The sequence below is a fragment of the Periplaneta americana genome, chromosome 14 (assembly GCF_040183065.1).
Source record: "Periplaneta americana isolate PAMFEO1 chromosome 14, P.americana_PAMFEO1_priV1, whole genome shotgun sequence".
In the NCBI taxonomy this organism is placed as follows: Eukaryota; Metazoa; Arthropoda; class Insecta; order Blattodea; family Blattidae; genus Periplaneta; species Periplaneta americana.
In genome coordinates this window covers 114,737,957-114,758,655 of record NC_091130.1, presented here as the reverse complement: position 1 = coordinate 114,758,655, position 20,699 = coordinate 114,737,957, and the positions used below count along the sequence as shown (strand labels likewise).

General features: G+C 35.1%; 1 protein-coding gene across 1 annotated transcript in view; it reads right to left on the bottom strand.

Annotated features, from left to right (window-relative positions):
* LOC138713686 (transcription factor Sox-10-like) overlaps positions 1-20,699 on the bottom strand; it is a 193,151-nt gene that overhangs the window by 106,489 nt on the left and 65,963 nt on the right. The window contains exon 2 of the mRNA XM_069845970.1: positions 19,952-20,098. Within this exon, the coding sequence (XP_069702071.1) occupies positions 19,952-20,098 (147 nt within the window). The remainder of the gene's footprint in view (positions 1-19,951; positions 20,099-20,699) is intronic.

Sequence of the window (20,699 nt, the reverse complement as noted above, 5' to 3'; positions counted from 1 at the left end):
GTGACTATCTTTCCTATATGAATACGGCTGCTAATGGTTGCTGAATTGCATGCTGTCAACAAAGAAAAGTGGTGAAGCTTTTTGGACTACACAGGCACAACGATCACAGAAGAGCAGACGAACCTTCAAATTTTGGTGAGTACAACCTTCATTATGGAACCTGTACATGAATGCGAAACGTTGGAGATATTGTTATAATTAGGCCAGGAAGTTCATACCCTAAAAACGTACTAAATATGCATGCAAGTATGCCTTTAAAATTCTTAAACTATGGCCAATATGAAATGAAATTAAATGAAGTGATGGAATGATTAGCCTAAAGATGACCCATTGAGGGCAAAGGCCTCCTCCTATAAAGGGAGAGCTCTATTTATTTGTCTCACGCAGTGAGCTACTCCACCTTTTTCAATGGAATATTATCATATGGTATTTATATTTGGGGAAATGGCAGTAGCGTACCCAAGATTTTCATTCTACAGAAAAAAAAAAGCTATACGCATTTTAACAGGGTCTGCATATGACGCTTACTGTAGACCACTATCTATTCAAGGAAAACTTTTAACCGTCATACATTTATATATATTCAAATATCTATTGAAAATTAAGAAAAACCTTAATACCTATTCACTGGGGGACGGATGTTGATTACCTAAAAATCTACTAAAAATGATCATTAAATGCCCTTAAACTAATGGAAAAATGACATAAAATTGAAAGAAAGTGACATTTAAATATTATCCACCGTACTCGCACCACAACTTCTTAAAAATTAGTCACCTTGTTTCAGTGACTGTCCTGGAAATCTCGGAGAGAGGAGGCAACTTCCTGGAATTTGGCTAAGATAAAGGGAAAGAATATGCAACTAAATGAGAGTTTTAGGGGAAAACTATAGATTTGAATGGGGATTTACAATGTTTTTCAATCAGGGGTGGTCCATGTCAGTGCCTTCATTCTCCGTCTCCTCTTCCTTCCGTGCTTCACTTTTGTTACCAGATCTTCCAGATGAGGGAGTGTGAATGACAAAACAAATTTTGGGCGCAACGCGCATTCTTGCAATCTTTGTGTTAAAAATACTGTCTTCTACTGTAGTACATCCCTTCCGAACCATGTTGAGGACACAACGTCCTGTCTAGGACATGGTGAAAGTTTCCCCTCTTCCAAACATAAATTCTAAGAACACCCTCGTTCCGACAAAAGAACAGTAGCGGTCAAAGCCCTCACTTAAAATAAGCTGCTGTCAAGCATTTTATATTACTTCCGTTGTGTGAAGTGAAGCCTTCAGTGGAATGGGGGATGGACTTTAGAGTCTGTTCCAAACTATAAAACTCAAACTTCACTGTTATTCACTTATTCAGTAGGTAATTACTACTGACATATTTGGTTAGAAAAATGATTTAATAGGCCTATCGGTAAAGAAGAAAGTAGAATGCATTCCAAATGATCTAAAAGTTCTTCAAAGTATTAAAAATGACCAAAAAAATGCTGAAAAAAATATAAAAATGACCTATTAGTTCAAAAACGTGAAAAAAAATTGCAAGAAATGCAATGTAAGAAATTACTTTTTTACGTTTATATTAACATATAAACGATTTCTATATTATTAGGCATCGTCCTAATGTGAAAAATAAGATGACTTTTCATCAACATCCGCCCCCTACTTATCACCCTAAAACGCAAGCTCATCACTGTAATACAAGGTACAATTATTGTCTTTCAGAACCTAGAGTTAGATTAAGTAAGTCCAAAATATGGTTCAGTTCTATTGCTATAACAATGTTTAATAAGTTACCACAAAAGACACATAATGCAAGTTATATACACTTTAAATCTGTTTTGCATAACTGGTTAATCAACCATCCATTCTATAGTATTATTGAATTTCTTGACTCCACTGTAAATGTATTCTAAATTTATAAGCTTCATTGCTCTGTATTATTATTATTATTATTAATATTATTATTATTATTATTATTATTATTATTATTAATATTTTAATTCATTTATATTGTTTTATTCATCTGTTTTTATATTTTATGTAAACTATTATTTTATATCTCTTGTAATTCAGTATATTTCATGTCTATTGTAGGGTTCCCATTTTATTTTATTTGAAAACCGGGACATTTGAAAAATACCTCACTAAAAATGGGACATTTTGTAAAAAAAAAAGCGGGACACACAAAAAAGGGAAAAAAATCTCAACATTATTAACTAATTAAATTTTAATTATTAAAATATTAAACTGAAGTATTAACCCTAGCAAGTGCAATCTAATAGCGATTAAAAGTGGTGTCCTATCCCAGTTTAATGTCATGTCCGCTAATGGTTCGCTCATTCAATCCATTTCTAATCCTAATGACCGCATTAAATACCTTGGTATTAATTTTAATGATGAAATCGTTTTTTATAAATGTGCAGTTTTTACCACATTCAGTAAAAATATCTCTAAACTCTGTCTCTCCCCTTTATTAAAACCTGATCAGAAGGTAACGATTATGAATCAATATCTCTGGCCCACTCTTACTTATCCCTTACAGTGTGCTCCACTCTACCAAATCAAAACCAAATTTCTTAATGATTTAGATAAAGTTACCAGAGGAGCATGCAAAGAGCTTATTGGTCTTCCTCATGACTGCCCAGACGGAATGCTTTACTCCCCTAAAAAAATATCGTGGTCTTTCGTTAATGAAAGCATCTTGGGAAGCTTATGTGCAACACATAAATATCTGTAATACTCTTCTTCGTGTTGATGACTCCCATCTCCACAATGTTAGGGACCTTGTAAATGAAAAAGTTTCTGCTCTGTCAAAACTGAATATCACAATTATTGATGCTATCAACTGGTCAGGTCGTAAAATTCGTAAACACTTAAGAAATGACGCATTCCAAACTTGGACAAACCATACTTTGCGTGGTAAAGGGGTTATTGTTTATAGTGATCTCCCCAAGTCTAACTCATGGGTAAGCAATCGAAAGGGCCTATCTTCCTCAGAATGGACCAATGCTTTAAAAATGTCAAGCAATATTTCGGCGGTTCGCGCAATACCGGGCAGAACTCTAAGCACAACCCGCTGCCGTCATCCAGACTGTAGCGAGCTTGAAACACTTGGACACGTGCTTGGACAATGCCCCAAAGGCGAGCTGCTGATCAATGCTAGACATCATCGTGTACGACATGCTTTGGCGATATCGTTAAAAACTTTAAATTGGGAAATTCATGAGGAAGTACATTGTGTATCATCAGATGGTTCTTTTAGACGGGCAGACATTATTGCTATCAACGGACGCTTAAAACGGGCTCTTGTTCTTGACCCTACTATCCGTTTCGAAAGAAACCTAAATCAGGCCACCGAAGTTGATATTGAGAAGAAGTCCATATATGAACCTTGTCTGCCGTATCTTTCTCAAAAGTACAACGTCCCTCTTAAACAATGGTCCGTCATTGGTTTGCTGTTTGGCAATAGAGGTTCAATCACAAAATTCACGTGGAATTATCTTAAGGAACTTCACATTCCTTTTGATTCTGTAATGTCTATTCTTATAAATATTATCAAGGATTCTCTTCAAATATTATATCATCATCTCTATTTCAATTAATCAACTTATATTTGCCTTCAACAATTAACTTTCTTTTTTCTTTAATGTATCACATCACATTATTATACATGTTTATTGTATTCAGGACCCTTGTGGTCACTCAAAATTCTTTGAGCTGATGTCTATAATTTAGAAATTTATTATTACCTACTACTGAACTATTAGTATTTTATTTTAATCACAGCACAGTAATATTTACGAATTTTTTTCACATACAGATATTATGTTGAATGTTCTGCTGAAGTAGATGCACAGTAATTTTTACTGCTGAAGTAGATTCACAGTGAATTTTATATTAGGCTACATGAACTGTATATTTGTTCAAGAAGTTTGGGCTCTTTCAGCATTACATTGAAAAATCATCGTATGATAACGCAGAATATCTGCATGGAAATATCACATGTACTTCGGTACATAATAATATATATTACATTTTATTGTTGAGAGCGGCACATTACTATTCTGGTAAAAATAATTATAATAATTTCACTCAATACCAGTTTTCAAAAATAGAATATGGTGTTTATATTTTAAAAATTCAAACTATGCATTTTTATGCAACAAAAATCAGCTTTAAGGAGCTTAAACGCGAAAATATGCCATACTACTCGTAATATAAATATCATATCTGCGCAACTATCGACCATAAGGCCAGGACCGGTATTGCTGATGTCCTCAAACGTCGTGGATGGGAAGTATACCAGGAGATCCACTGCGTTTCATCCTTGGATTCGAACAGAAGAGCAGATATTGTAGCCATCCACAGGACTCAATCTAAGGGATTAGTTCTTGGTCCTACAATCCGGTTTGAGAGGGATGCCCTGCAGGCACAACACGTTGATGAGGAGAAGAAATCCATTTATGAGTCCTGCATCCCTTATCTAAGTGAGAAATATAACATTCCCACTAGTCAGTGGAGTGTTTCTGGTCTTTTGTTTGGTGCACGTGGCACTCCCTAAATTCACATGTGATATTTTAAAAGCACTCGGACTCCGATTTTTTGAAATTCAAAAATTTTTTTTGAATATTCTTAAGGGTTCAATCCAAATATTACATTACCATTTATATTTTGGCCATTGATGATTCTGTTGGGTTTGAATTTCTCTGAATTTTTTACTATACAATTCCTGTCTTTCTAAATTATTCTGTAGTGCTTTTATTCTGGATCCTTATGGTCACCCTCATTGAGGGCAGATTATTTTCTTTAAATATTTATATATGCATTTATGAAATAAACGCCAAAATATGCAAATATATGCAACATAAAATTTGGTTTGATACGCTTAAATGTTGATGATTCGTGAAGATAATTAATCAGCAATTAATTACAGCCAATGGAAAAATATATGTAAATGCATGAACTTTCTTGCCTTAGTTATAACACGGATGGAAGACAAAACGTCCTTTGAATATACTACTGTAATAGTATGGTGGAGATCAACAACCTAATAAAAGAGGGATGGAACTGTATTTCTACGTAAATATATTGGACGCTGTGATGTGATTTCCATTTATATCCTATTGTGATATTATTAGAAGTTTAATCCACGTCACACTTCACACCATGAGTTCTCTCTTTATTATCTTCCTGTGCATTTTAGTTCAACGCAGACTCTATGCTTTGTAGTTGAACCAAGCCGCCGCTTGATCACGGTGTGACATAGGCTGTATCCATTCTTCCGGTGGTTGTTGGAATTCGAACGTTGAGTAACAGGTGTTTATATATCTAAATAACAATTGAATATTTTTATTACAGCGAAACGCCCTCTGCAAACTCGAGGGTTGAGAACAGATGTTCAGAAAAGTACTACACCTTTTCACTTCCTGTGGATTACAGAAATGCTATATTATTTCTAATTTCCAAGGCCATATTGATCTCCAGGAAAAACGGATGTACGTGCCCATAATGTTCAACAATATAGACCTAACAAATAAAAATAGATAATATTCAGTCATATGACTTACTTTTTAATGTAAAATACTGTAATAGTTACTGTACATTATAAAGGGTGCGTCAGAAAGAACGGATGGATTTCAAACTATCGATAGGCAACGAGGAGAGAGATATAGTGAGGGGGACCACGACTGTTGGGTCAGCCATAGAATGCAGTTTCAGTTGAGAATATGGTGTTGGTCTGGTGTACAACGTGCTTTCATCGTAGAGACATTTTTGAAAAATGAAGAGTCTGTGATCGCCACTCAGGACTCATTTCGACATCGGATGTCACGCTAGGATTCCAACTCGGAATACAATTTTGCGGTGGGTGGCTTCATTTCGTATCACAGGTTCAACATTAAAGAAGAAATCACCTGGACGAAATTCTATTGCACTGAGATTGTCCGAGGCTACGGTAAGATCTCGCGCCCTGCGACTTCTTTCTTTGGGACCATTTGAAGGCGTAAGTTTGTAAACATCGATCAAATACACTGGACGAACTGAAGACAGCGATTCGTGAAGAAATCGTGGCAATTGCACCAGCTATGACTGTGAAAGTGATGGCGAACATCAGAAAACGCCTCGATGCCTGTATTGAAAGCCAAGGACATCATATGGATAATGTTGTTTTACATAAATAAACTGCATGTATTGGTGAATATGTTGATAACAATAAATTTTTGATTTGATGAATCTTTACAATTTTCTTGCCATGTGAAATCCATCCGTTCTCTCTGACGCACTCTGTATTATTAACATTGTGAACGTTTTCGCCAAATCATGGTATCCTCAGACATAAATACAGTGAAACCTCTCATTTACGGATATCGAAGGGACGTAACAATCTGTCCGCATCTGGGAGGTGTCCTTTATTGGGAGGGAGGCTCCTCAATCTAACAATAAGTTTATAATATGCATTATGTATCCCTTCACGCTTTAAATGAAATGTATTACTGTAGTTTAAATCTAAATATAGTCTACTGTACTATAGTAAATTCTTTGTAACTTTGAACTACAGTAGATAAGACCGAAGAAGGAAAATACAGTACTGTGCCATGCAGTTTTATTCTAAGTCTACAGTTATGCAGTATTGTAATTTACAGTTTTAAAATTAACCTTTACGTTCAGGTGCCATGTCTCTCGAAACAGAACAACTGATTGAAGTGAAGAGAATAATCCTACTAACACAATCATGTGTCGAATACAATTTCGCGATCGCAGAAACCTTGGATGAAATCAAAACTCGAGTGGGATTTAATTTACTGTTACACTATTAGAAGAAAGTATATGAAGATTAGAAAAAATAAAGTACTACTCTAATACAATAAAATATTGACTTAATAAATTATATTTCACTAATGTTAGTTTCACCAAAACGTTTGAACGGAACAGGCATTTTCAGTTGACTATCTATACAGTAAACAAATGACGATAGCAAAATATGTTTTATAGTACAGTAAAGAATTTGCAGTTTGAAATGTTTGCGAAAAAAGAAACAAATAGGGAGGCCATGAAAACACAAGAAAGCATATGAAGATTAAAAGAAATAAGTTAAACTACTCTAATACAATAAAATTATTAATTTAGTTACTAAAATTGTATTTCACTAATGTTTGCTTCACCAAAACATTTGAACGGAGCAGCTATTTTCAATTGCGGCAAACAAATGACGATCGCAAAGCATGTTTTATAGTACCGTAAAGAATTTGCAGTTTGAAATGTTGGTAAACAAGGAAACATATGCTAGAGAAGTGATAAAAACAAATGCTAGGGAAGTGATAAAATTGTGGCGATAAACAGCACAGCCATGATTGGTTGAAACACGTCCTTTCGTACCGTTTTATTGGTCAAAAGTAGTATGACGTAGTAAAAGTGTAACAGTCAAAGAAAGATTATTTTTCATTATTGAAAATGCATGTTCTCTGCAAAATATTTTGGATTCTGAACCAGTGCTGAATGAAAATCATCCTGAAAGTGAAATCAGTGAACATGAATAAGAATATTTGTTATTATAGTAGAGGAGTTTTCATCTGTAGCATAGTTTCAGAACTGATTTTTTTAATACATCTGCTGTTTTATTATTAGAAATTTAAAACAAATGTTATTTTGCTTCTACAGTATATTTGCACAAAAAATGTAAAGGCTTATCAGCTAAGAATTCTTATTGTACTGTTATTTCTTATTATTCATTCAATAAAGTTCGTGCATGATCGTTAAATAACACTTTTCTATAGATTTTAATGCCTAGGTACTCTAATTTAAGAAGTCTCAGGCTTTCTATGCAATAACGACTTACGTTTTCCATACTTTATTTACAAATATTTAAAAATGTGTTGTGTTTAAATTATAACTGATGTTGGATTTGAATAATTTATATAGTCTAACATATTATACAAAACAAATGATGCAAATATAACTAATAAAATTTCTACATTGTTCTAAAACTTTGACATTGTTTTTCTCAAAATATAGGTTTTCAACTTAAGCTGTTATTGCATTCAGCTTCTCAATTATGACATAAATAGCAGATTATAAATATGACCTATTATTTTCACTTAGCTTGAGTGAAAGAATTATGGAGGAAATGAAAATTAAGTCTATATTTTTTTTAATTCAGTTTTTATAAGTCGCAATAAGTCAAGTATCGAAAAATAAAAATAGATAATATTCAGTCATATGACTTATTTTTTTAAATAGAATACTATAATAGTTACTTTATATTAAATTATTAACATTGTGAACGTTTCCGCCAAATCATGGTATCTTCAGACATAAATATTTAATATATTATGAAAACATAGAAGTACATTAAAATCTCTAGTGAAAGTACTGTTGATAATTTTAAGCCAAGACGAGGAGGATTTTTTTAGATTATGTCCTGAAAAACTGAATGGCTGGAAAACGGTATTGTAAGTACATGATATTGCCAAAGTCCCTGATGTATAAAACATGAGTGTAACATATCTTTGTACTGCGAATTTTGAACCTTTCGACTCAGCGCAGCATTTCACATAATCAACTCTCTTGCCATTGAGGGCCAACGAAATGAGATACAACTTTTACAGTCGATAGAGAAGACATGAAAGTTTATGAAAATACTATCGCCGGAATAACGACTTAAGTAGAGTTAAGCTGTCATTACACCCTGCGTCTCAATTATATATTTTATTATGAACAGTGCAGTGAAACAAAATATAGTCTAGCTCTGTTTTTACAAAAATAGATAAATTTCAGACCTTCCCTAGTACAAAGGCATACTAGAATTCGCCTATACAAGATCTTGGCGAGACCTGTACTTTGTTTCTACAGTGAGGCATGGACATTGAGGAAGAAAGACGAAAGCAGAATAACGGCTAATGCAATGAAAGTTATGAGATATACAGCGGGATATACGAAATGGGGTCACAAACGCAATGAAGATGTAATGGAAGAATTACAACTATAACCTGCAATTAATCACGTATAATGTTATCGGAACAACTGAATAAATCATCTGCATCGCATGCGTAGATATATAATCCCAAAAGTCATGCTCCACTATCGTCCAAACGGGAAGAGATCTTTCGGTCGTCCAAAGAAGCGCTGGATTGAAAATTCAACTGTGAGATCGTAACAGGCCACATGGTTTAATACTTGAAGGGAAGAAGAAGAAAAGACGAAGATAAATTACAGATTTATTACACCTTGAAAGTAAAAAAAAAAAGAAAAACATTAGGACAAAAACAAAATTACATAATAATTATGAATCCACTATGAAACGTACCATTCCATACGCACGAGAAGTATGGCAAATTAACAAACAGATGATAAAGAAATTACTGTCAGCTGAGATGGATTATCTGAGACGAACAGTAATGAAATCAAGATTAGAAAGATTCAGAAACGAAGACATCAAGCAAGTAGTGCACTAGGAATTTAGTATAATAGAAAAGATTTCGCAAAAACAGTATATCTGGTGTTCGTTATGAAAATCGTACAAATCGTATGAGCGAAGAGTGACTACCTAAAACAGTTATCATTGATTCCATCCAGGCAGAAGGAGAAGAGAACGACCACGGAACATATGAACTCAAGGAATAGTGGAGGCTATGGTCAAAAGGAATCTTGGACAAGGAGATTAGGAAGATAGACAGTTATGGAAGCTGGGTACTGGAAGGAGACCACGGTTGCTATGACACCGGGATATACGAAGTGTAAACGATATAAACTGCCAAAAATACTGGTGGTAGAGGATAAACAACTGAAGAAAAGAGTCAAATATTGTTTTTGTGTAACTGTCAAGGTTTTCCCAGAAAAATGGGTTTTGTGAGTCAAACTTTTTGAAAAAGAGAATAGAGAGTCATTATTTACTTTGCCCGATACCTTCGCTTAAGCAGTCATTCGTTACTTTGTTGTGTATTGGTATGTGTTGGGCGCAAGGTCATAGGCAATGCCATATTGACGTTCAGTCGAAATGTAAACGTATTTTAGACTACTATCAATCTTAAAAACATCGTATTTTACAAATTAAGAATCAAATCTTAAGAAATAATTAAATTTCCTAGACATTTTCTTCAGTAGGCCGTTATGTACTGCCTTGGCAGTTAAATCGTGTACACGTGAAATTTTTAAATCTCTCTTAAATCGACATGTAGCCTATGCCATTAGGAAAGTTCAGGATAACAGGTAGGGTTTGGAATTGAACGGGTTACATCAGCTTCTTGTCTATGCGGATGACGTGAATATGTTAGGAGAAAATCCACAAACGATTAAGGAAAACACGGAAATTTTACTTGAAGCAAGTAAAGCGATCGGTTTGGAAGTAAATCCCGAAAAGACAAAGTATATGATTATGTCTCGTGACCAGAATATTGTACGAAATGGAAATATAAAAATTGGAGATTTATCCTTCGAAGAGGTGGAAAAATTCAAATATCTTGGAGTAACAGTAACAAATATAAATGACACTCGGGAGGAAATTAAACGCAGAATAAATATGGGATATGCGTGTTATTCGGTTGAGAAGCTCTTATCATCCAGTCTGCTGTCCAAAAATCTGAAAGTTAGAATTTATAAAACAGTTATATTACCGGTTCTTCTGTATGGTTGTGAAACTTGGACTCTCACTCTGAGAGAGGAACATAGGTTAAGGGTGTTTGAGAATAAGGTGCTTAGGAAAATATTTGGGGCTAAGCGGGATGAAGTTACAGGAGAATGGAGAAAGTTACACAACACAGAACTGCACGCATTGTATTCTTCACCTAACATAATTAGGAACTTAAAATCCAGACGTTTGAGATGGGCAGGGCATGTAGCACGTATGGGCGAATCCAGAAATGCATATAGAGTGTTAGTTGGGAGACCGGAGGGAAAAAGACCTTTAGGGAGGCCGAGACGTAGATGGGAGGATAATATTAAAATGGATTTGAGGGAGGTGGGGCATGATGATAGAGACTGGATTAATCTTGCACAGGATAGGGACCGATGGCGGGCTTATGTGAGGGCGGCAATGAACCTTCGGGTTCCTTAAAAGCCATTTGTAAGTAAGTAAGTAAGCCTATGGCAATGGTTCCCAACCTTTTTTGACTGACAACACACTTTACTGATCGCCCACCATATCGCGACACTTATTATTTTATATAATAATAATAATAATAATAATAATAATAATAATAATAATAATAATATAATAATAAATGCTTTCTTCTGGAGAAAAAGGTGGTGGAACTCTGATTAGAATATTTTATAGGGACGCGGAGATGATTATAATTCACTGTACGGGAATTTTGTCGTTTTTATCCTTCTTTTCGTCCAAGTAAGACTTTCAAGGTATAAGCGGAATTCAAAGAACAATTATATTAAAAACATAGTTATTCACACTTATTTCGCTTGCGTGATGAAAATGCCGTTCCATCGCGTTTCGCCAGAAAAAAGCACTGATAACTTTTAGGTAATGTCGGACATCCACTGTTGTAGATAGGTCGATGTTAACATGCAATTGAAAATTATAAAAAAACAAGCAGCAACTTGAGTGGAATTCAAAAAAAATCCCAACCTATCCATACTGGATGTCCGATAAAAGATTTTTATTATCTTTTTGGAAACTCACCTAATTAAATTAATGTGAAGTCTGCGGGTGGATTGCACAAAATTTCTCTATACATGGCCTTATGGTTGACAGGCCAACACGTAAATCATCTTCAAGATGCAACAGTTTGTTTCTTTGTTTAGATTTCACTATTTGCATGGTAAAAATGCAGATTCACACAAGTATGACGTTGAAAAAGGCAGTTCTAAATGTCTTTTTAGTTTATTTGGCACCATCGACTGATTTGACAAAACATTTCCGCATATAAGACACTCGGGATTTGCTTATATTCAACTCCACGCAACGTAAAACCGTGTATTTACGAAACGCAATAAGTTTTTGTGAACCCCGAAGGGAAATTTCGCGCACATTATTTGAATTAGAACTAGGCCTACTCTTATCTGATTCTAACCCAGAGCTTGATTCAGATTGTCTTTTTAGAATTAAAAAAATGTCCATGATAAAATCTAAATAAAGCACTTTTCATAAAATAGTCGCATTATGACACACTCACACGTACTACATACTGAAACTGACCAATATGTTCTGACGATTATAAACTCTGTTTATTACTAAGTGGGAAGAGTAAACGAATTACTAAGCATTGTTGCAGGTGTTTACGTTTCATTGGTAAAGTCTGTCTCAAAATAAAATGTACCGTATCAAAGACTTCGTTAAATAAAAAAATGTGTTGTAAAGAGACTTTCTGGATGGCATAAAATTTATTTTTCAATTTCAAAATTTCGCGACACACTGGTTGGGAATCTCTGGCCTATGGGGTAAGAAATGTCTTTTCAGAAATGGATGAATGATAAAAGTGGAGGAAAATAACATACTATCTTTTGAAGTTTGATATGTAGTTAGGAGGAGTTCTTTTCATACCGTTCGAAGTCGCAAGGATAACGATTAATAAATGATGTTCAGAACTCTATGGGCATTAACGTCTCAAAAATGTCATTGATATCGAACAAAGGATGTCATGCTTCTACACAATTCATTGGTACGATTTCAAGTAAAGTGTGAGCATCTATTCTTTAATAGATTAATCTATAATCACAAATTACACTGAACAACAAGAATTTTGCTCCGACTTAAAACAATGTGTCCCTTACAGTTCGGTGTGCGCTGAACCCGAAAATGATCTCTTTTCTTCGTATCACGGTTTTTAAGATTACTATGATTTCATTTTTCGATAAGCGCTCCCCCAGGAAACATCTGGTACTGGCTGGGAGTTGTAAACCAAAACAAATGCTATTGCATTTTATGAGTTTATGAGTTATTTCTGGTTTCTTATGGTTGTTGGCATATTCTTTTGTACTTCTAATAAATAAACAGATATTGGTACCTTCTATTCATTAAATTTCATAACAGTTCAAAGTGAGGTCTATGCAATGAACAAACAAGTGTGTAGTTTTCAGTATTTAAAAGAAAATTTTACCATTTTGAGTGAAGTCAAATTAAAAGAGGGCATTTTCATCGATCCAAAAATTCACAAAGTTATAATTGACTCTTTGTTTGAGGAAAAACTTTCCGTTATAAGAAAAAAATGAGATGGCACGCTTTCAAAGATGTTTGCTCAAATTTCCTTTGAAAATCTAGGGCAGACAATTACATAGAACTTGTTGTGGAAACCATACCACGTATATATATATATATATATATATATATATATATATATATATATATATATATATATATATATATATATATGAGAAAATGGGGTATAACATGTCTCCCAAAATACATTTTTTACATTCTCATTTGAATTTATCTACTCCTAACCTTGGAGCGACGAGCATGGGGAAAGATTTCGTCAAGAAATATCTGAAGAAATGGAAAGGCGATATAAAGGAAGATCATCTTCCAGCATGCATGCAGGCTATAGTTGGTTCCTTGTAAAAGACAGTCCCAGGTCTAGTTATAAACAGAAGTCATCCAGAAAATTATTTTAAATGTAACTTCAAATTCCGAGATTTTTCTCATTATACGCATGCAATATTTCTATTGTTGTGTTTTAAATTACGCAACATCATTTTTGTATCCAGTACACATTTTTCAAGTATTATGAGGCATTTTGAATCCCTAGTATGTTGTAATTTTACCAGTAGCAGTGGGAAATTAAAAAAGGAGGAGTTTTTTGATAAAAAAAAATCAATTCATTTTCCTCGGAAAATTTTTTATTTCGGAGCAAGACAAAAAGTAAACATTTGTTGTTCAGTGTTATCGTCCATTTCAATGGTAATTTACTTTAATTGTTATATTATGAATAGATCACATGTTATCTTATGAATAGAAGCACGAGCTACTCGTACTAGGTTCCTAAAGGTTTACCCGGATTTTATGTAGGTTACAGCTGACGAATTAGGTTGGTACTCCTGATACGGATCGGTACCGTGAGACCAAACCCTGAAGAATCGGTGACTCGTGTGATTCGAAACGGTTTGTATAAATTCCGCTTCCATGACATTCACCAGGATGTGAAACTCACAAAACGTTTTCAAGATGGTTGCTGTTTGCACATGTGGTTTCTTTTAATTAGATTCACATTGTCGTCGTCTGTCTTTATCTCGAATTCCAACCGCAGGACCTCGTGAGAACAGCGGCTCTGTAATGTTGTTTCCACTTAAAATGAATTTCTACTTGAAGTTAATTTTTCCTTAAGAAAAGTATAATTTTCAGTGTAAAAATTTGCATAGTATTTGAATTTGAGAATTCCGAGGCGTTGTGAAGGTTTTCTATGCAGATAACAACTCTACTTATATAATGAGTTTTTAGACTTTCGCGGTGATTGTGATCGGAATTGGACTTTTGGGTAATCCACCGTTCCAGTACACGGTAGATTACCCAAAAGTCCAAGTACTCTAATCCTGTTTATCACGTTACCTTACTTATTTTGTTTTTACGTTTCTCGTGTACAGTATCCAATTCTGTGATAAAATAGTAATGGATTATTTAAAATGCAATACAATTGAAGGGTTCAGAACCATAGTGGGCCAAGCGCCATTTACTAAAACCGTAGAAAAACGAAGTTAAAATGAAGTTATTAACACAATTGAATGGAAACATATAGGAAGTAATATAAAGTATACACATTAAAACTAAATGATATGTCAATCTTCATTAAAATATGGTATTCACTTAACTTTAACCCTTGCTTTCTCCGTTTTTAATAAATGGCGCTTGGCCCACTATGGCTCTGAATCCTTCAATTGAGGGGGTCAGCACAACAGTGGTCTAAGCCACTTTTTAAAAAATGTAGAAAAATCAAGTTAAAATTATTTAATTGTGGTGTTTCCTAGAATTAGAAAAATCAAATTTTGTTGGTAGTGGTGTGTTGTGTGATGCTTAGTGAACTTAACCACTATGTTATATAATCTTTTATTAAGAAGTGTTAGATTTTATGATGATCCTACAACACTTTTTCTCGGTTAGACCATTGTTACACTGGAATTTGTTCGTGTGTAAGAAAGCACAAGAAATTTGTTGGAATAAATGTTGGGCTTTTTACACGTAATGAAACAATGTTTAATTCTAACAGTTTCGTGTAAGTTTTACAATAAGATTTTCACAATAATTTTCAATTATTGAGGAACTCCGTACCAGTGGGATTAATCCCAAATGCATTGCATAATTTTTGTGGCTTTTAGGCAGCTCATGCTATATTTTTATCTGCTTTAAAAATTTCTAAAAAAAGGGGATATACCACCTGTCATCTACATCCAGTTAAGTTATAGAAATTCATTCTTGTAGGGTGAAATTATTTTTCTCAGATTTTGTCATTTGTGGGATACAGTAGTCCTTGATATTGACTTCTCATTGGCTTTTTGGGGTTGGACCAACGTTGCACTCAAACACAAAGGATATTCTTTTAGGAAGAGATTACATGCTTTGTAACAATCTATGTAATGGTGAATTGGTCTTTTCCATTTCATAGGAAGATAGTTTATGTCAAAATCAACAGATTGCGTCAATATTTAAGTTTTTCGCAATGGGGAGGGTTAGACCACTGTTGCCCTGACCCCCTCAATTTTAAATACTCTCTTCTCCTCAAATACTTAATTAGAAATGGAACTTTATCCTAAGTACATATTTCGATATTTTATTTGACTTACGCTATACAGATATAAGGAGAGACAGTTGAAGCACGGCGTAACTCGGGCTTGAGTTTGATTCCTGCTCGGGCTGATTACCTGGCTGGGTAATCATGCATCCCGGAGAAATAGCCTTGTAAGTCCCGAACCCTTCCTGATCAGCCGACACTGACAGGTGGGCCATCGTGCCTCAGTCCATGATAAAGCGAAGTCTCTTCCGCATGGGAGAGCCTGATGAGAATAAAGTTAAGTTGTCCTCGGGAAACAGGGACATCTCCGGATTTTGCTTACTGTCCCCGGAAAAAAGTCGTCCCCATAATGTTCACGGATTTAATTTTTTCCAGATATCCCAGGGTTTTCATTATTGATTGAAGGGGTCACCAGCAAAAGATGCTATCTAACAAAATCTAAATGTGATGCACAGGTTCACGTCTACTTCCATAACAGCTACAATTTCCATTAGATTTTCTCGTCTTGTTAGATAGCACCTTTTGCTGGCGACCCCTTCGATTATTAATATAGTTAAATGATCCTTGCACATTGCTATGATAGACTTTGAAAATGCAACTTTGCAATTTTATCATGATGTCATAATCAAAAACTGAAAGTGAGGGCGTAATTGCAGTTGAGTCTTCTTTGTTATCGAAGTTAATAAAAGAACTGAACTCCAGGAAAGTAGAAAACTTCATTCCACCATCAGTTAAGCAATTTTTGGGTATCTGTAGAAGTGACTCATTTCGCAACAGAATTTTCAGAGTTTCTAATGAATTTTATGAAAATATTGAATATCCCAGTCCTGTGTTATTCATTCACAAGATACGATATTTATGATAAGAGCTTATATAGCTGACACCTTCTCTAGAAAGAGAAAAAATTTGAAGAGACTGTCCATTATTTTTCTTCAAATGTAGCCGAACTTGACCTGGGTTAACATAATTCATTTGATGAATTTTCTTGCTTAAGGAAATGTATATGATTTAAAAAATGGCAAAGTGGAATGAAAATAATCTACTCTTTCCTCAAAATGGAGTGAAACTTTTCAATTAATTATGAGGCAGTGATTCTCTGTGCACAGTTACAGAGGTTGAATGAACTATCTGTGTCCATGAAGGAATGCTTCAGTGGAGAGTGCTTCTTCAGTAAAAATAGTGTGGACATCTAAAAAAAATCAGAATGAGTTTAGAAACTCTTCGTTCCATGCTGGCTATCTCAGTGGACATCAACGTGGTCTGTCAGAAATTTGTTAAAACACATTAGGCTCTAGAGAAGATATGCTTAAAACATTCGCTCTTCTGAAGAAAACAGTAATTTAGTCTGTAAATAAAATGATTAGTCTACCAATATTTTAATTCTTTCACTTACATAATTTAAAGGCAATCTAATAGAAATGTTAAAAGTATTTCTTTTGTATATCGATATATATCCCCGGAAATTGTGAACAAATAGGCATCAAACCCGTACATACTTCAAGACTTCGCTAGAGCGTATTTTTACTATTGTGAATGGTAGAGGAAATGAGAAGGAAGTGGAGAGTGTTGGTGGAATGATAAGAGGGAAACGGGAGTACTCCGAGAAACATGGTGAACAGTTTACTCGCTAAATTCTGGATTTGACATTGTAGAGCTGTTGTTTGCGCCCACAATATGAACTCGTTCATCGATCCCTTTACTTCTTACGCTCAAGTCTCAAGCTAAATTTTCGTGCAACTACAAAGAATACTCTTCTGTCAGATTCTGTTTGGTGTTTTCGCTCACATCATGATAGTGTTCGTCTTTCCTTTTATATCTTACGTTTGTCAAGTTTCAGGCCAATCTTGGCGTGTGCAAGTACAAATAAATATGAACGCGTTCATCGGTCCCTTCACGTCTTGACCCTGTCAAGTTTCAGGCTAATCTTGGCGTGTGCATCTACAAAAAAATATGAACGCGTTCATTTGTTCCTTTACGTCTTGACCTTGTCAAGTTTCAGGCTAATCTTGGCGTGTGCAACTACAAAAAAATATGAACACGTTCATCGGTCCCTTTACCTGTCAATTTTCAGGCTGATCTTGGTGTATGAAACTACAAAAAAAAAATATATATATATATTCCACCAGCTTCTATCTGTTGTTTGCGCTCATGTCATGAAAGCGTTCATCTGTCCTTTATGTGCATCTTTCGGTCATCAATAGAACATTTGACTAGCGTACTCAACAGTACAGCAAATTTCAGGTTGAGCTTGGCTTTGTGCAATTACAGATACTGGTCCTCTAGCTTACGTCCGCTCTTTGCGCCCACACGAAAGAGTTCATAGGTCCCTTACGTACATTTTACGCTCATTATTAGAAAATGATGAGTAGCGTACTTCCAAGAGTACGGCAAGTTTGAAACTGACCTCAGCATTGTGCAATTAGGGCCTATAGATACTGGCCCTTCCAGCTTTCGTCCGCTGTTTGCGCCTGCTTTATGAACGAGTTCATCGGTCCCTTTGCGTGCACCTAGGGCTCATTAATAGAATATGGTGAGTAGCAAGCACCTGGCTTCTGGCTGAGCTTGGTGTTGTGCAAATACAGGTACCAATCCGTCAGCTTTCGTCCGTTGCTTGCGTCTACATCAGCGGCGACCAAACTGGATATCGTGATTACATCGTGTAATCAAAGACATTCATACTGGTAAGGGAAGTTTCCTGTACATTGCTCTCTGTCTCGCTCACGTACTGAAGATAAGCAGTGTCGGTACCATGTCGCTCTACAAACCCTCTGTCTCTAGCAGGAACAGAAGGTTTCGTACAGAATGGGAAGAGGAATTTCTTCGCTGTTCTGTCGGAGAAAATGTAATATGTTGCTTTGCTCAACGGTTCAATTAGTAGTAGTATATAGAAGCGACATTACATGGCATTGCTCTAAATACACTGGCATAACAGGTATTATTATTATTATTATTATTATTATTATTATTATTATTATTATTAATCAGCAAATGTTACCATAATTCTTATATAGGCCTACGTGCCTGAATATATAGGCTTACATCTTCCGTTGAAGGATAAAATAATCACTACGCTATATCTCAATTTTATTTTTTTAATCTTTTGATAACTATTATCAGTTATTTAATAATAATAATAATAATAATAATAATAATAATAATAATAATAATTTTTAAAGTTAGTTATTTAACGACACTGTATCAATTATGAGGTTATTTAGCGTCAATAAGATTGGTCATATTTGGCGAGATGAGGCCGAGGATTCGCCATAGATTACCTGGCATTCACCTTACGGTAGGAGAAAACCTCGGAAAAAATCCAACCAGGTAATCAGCCCAAGCGGGGATCGAACCAAGCGCCCAAGCGCAACTTCAGACCGGCAGGCAAGCACCTTTACCGACTGAGCCACGCCGGTGGCTAATAATAATAATAATAATAATAATAATAATAATAATAATAATAATAATAATAATAATAATAATAATATAGACAAACTGTTTGAATATTACGTGCTGCTGTAGTAATGAAACAAGCTATTATATTCCAAGAACTGAAATCAGCCTTAAGTCACCGTCATGAAGAGAAAGATGACATGAATAAATGTAAGGAAGCCAGCTATCTAGTGGCGAACGAAATAGCTCGTTCTCTTAAGCCTTCCAACGAAGGAGAGTTTTATAAAAGCGTAATGATCGAGATGGCTGAAATAATTTGTCCAATGAAAGTTGTTAATTAATTTTGAAAAATTGCGCATTTCTCGGCTAAATATTAAAAGAGAATTCAGAAAATTTCAGATTGTGTTCATGAGGAATATTTAAAAAAGCAAGAAAATCTGTATTTATTTTTAATTGGTTCTTGATGACAGTAGTGACATTACTCGTATAGAAAAGCTTGCGATTTTTATTAGCGGGTTGATGAAGAACTCAATGTTAGAGCACGAACCACCACTGGTTGTAGTTTTCATGCCAAGTACCTCTCCCCCGTCTCCTTACTCCATAGACTGTCTCTCGCGTGTAATCACTGCCGTTCGAGTTTTGGTCACCGCTGGTCTACATCATGAAGGCGTTCGTCGGTCGCTTCACGTGCATCGTGCCTTTCCAATAAAACATGTGGAGTAGTTCACGTAGTCTGCTAGTTCCAGAGCATGACCAGGTTTTTTGCTGAACTTGGCATTGTGCAATTATTACAGATACTGGCCTACCTGCTGTTTGCACGCACACTATAAACACGTTCATCGATCGGTTTACGTACATTTTGCATTAATTGTCAGCAGTACATAATGTGCAATGTACTCACCTCCAGAGCTTGCCCAGCGTCTTGCTGAGTTCTGCGTTGTGCAGCTGAGGGTATTGGTCGGCCAGCTTCCGTCTCGCCGCTTGCGCCCACACCATGAACGCGTTCATTGGTCGCTTTACATGCATCTTGCGCTTGTCCGACGAAGCCCTAAAACAGAGATTCAACCCATTATTGAACAGAAATTGTCATAAATGACAGCTGTGAGCGGTATGAGATGAAAATAAATGCAAACAGGACGAAGACCACGGTTATCGAAAGAAAAATAAAGAAGGTAAACTTACAAATTCTAAATGAGACAGTAGAGCAAGTTGACAGCTTCAAATACTTGGGGTGTGCTACAAGGACATAATTTTGTTTTTACTAACACTTCTAATTTTAACCTGGCTACACCTTTGGATTAATGGTTGAGAACAAGAAACCCCGTTTGCTACCCACTTCCACGACTGGAGTTCGATGATAATGGCGTAGAATACAAACAAATCACTTTACTAGGTATAGCAGGGAAGAAAAGTAGTTCATTCATTTACGTAAACTAGGAAATATGGCGGTTTTCAGTTTGATAATTTTCATTAGGTTTTTGTTTAATCAAAATACAGTGCAGTGTTTTACTCACGAACTGAGCTGTTCATTCGGACGTATTCATTATGCAATGTCTATTATACTGTCTACAGAACATTAGTGTACAATATAGAGAATGAAGTTAAATTGAAAAATAATTATAATATGGATATTTAAACACATTCTTGAA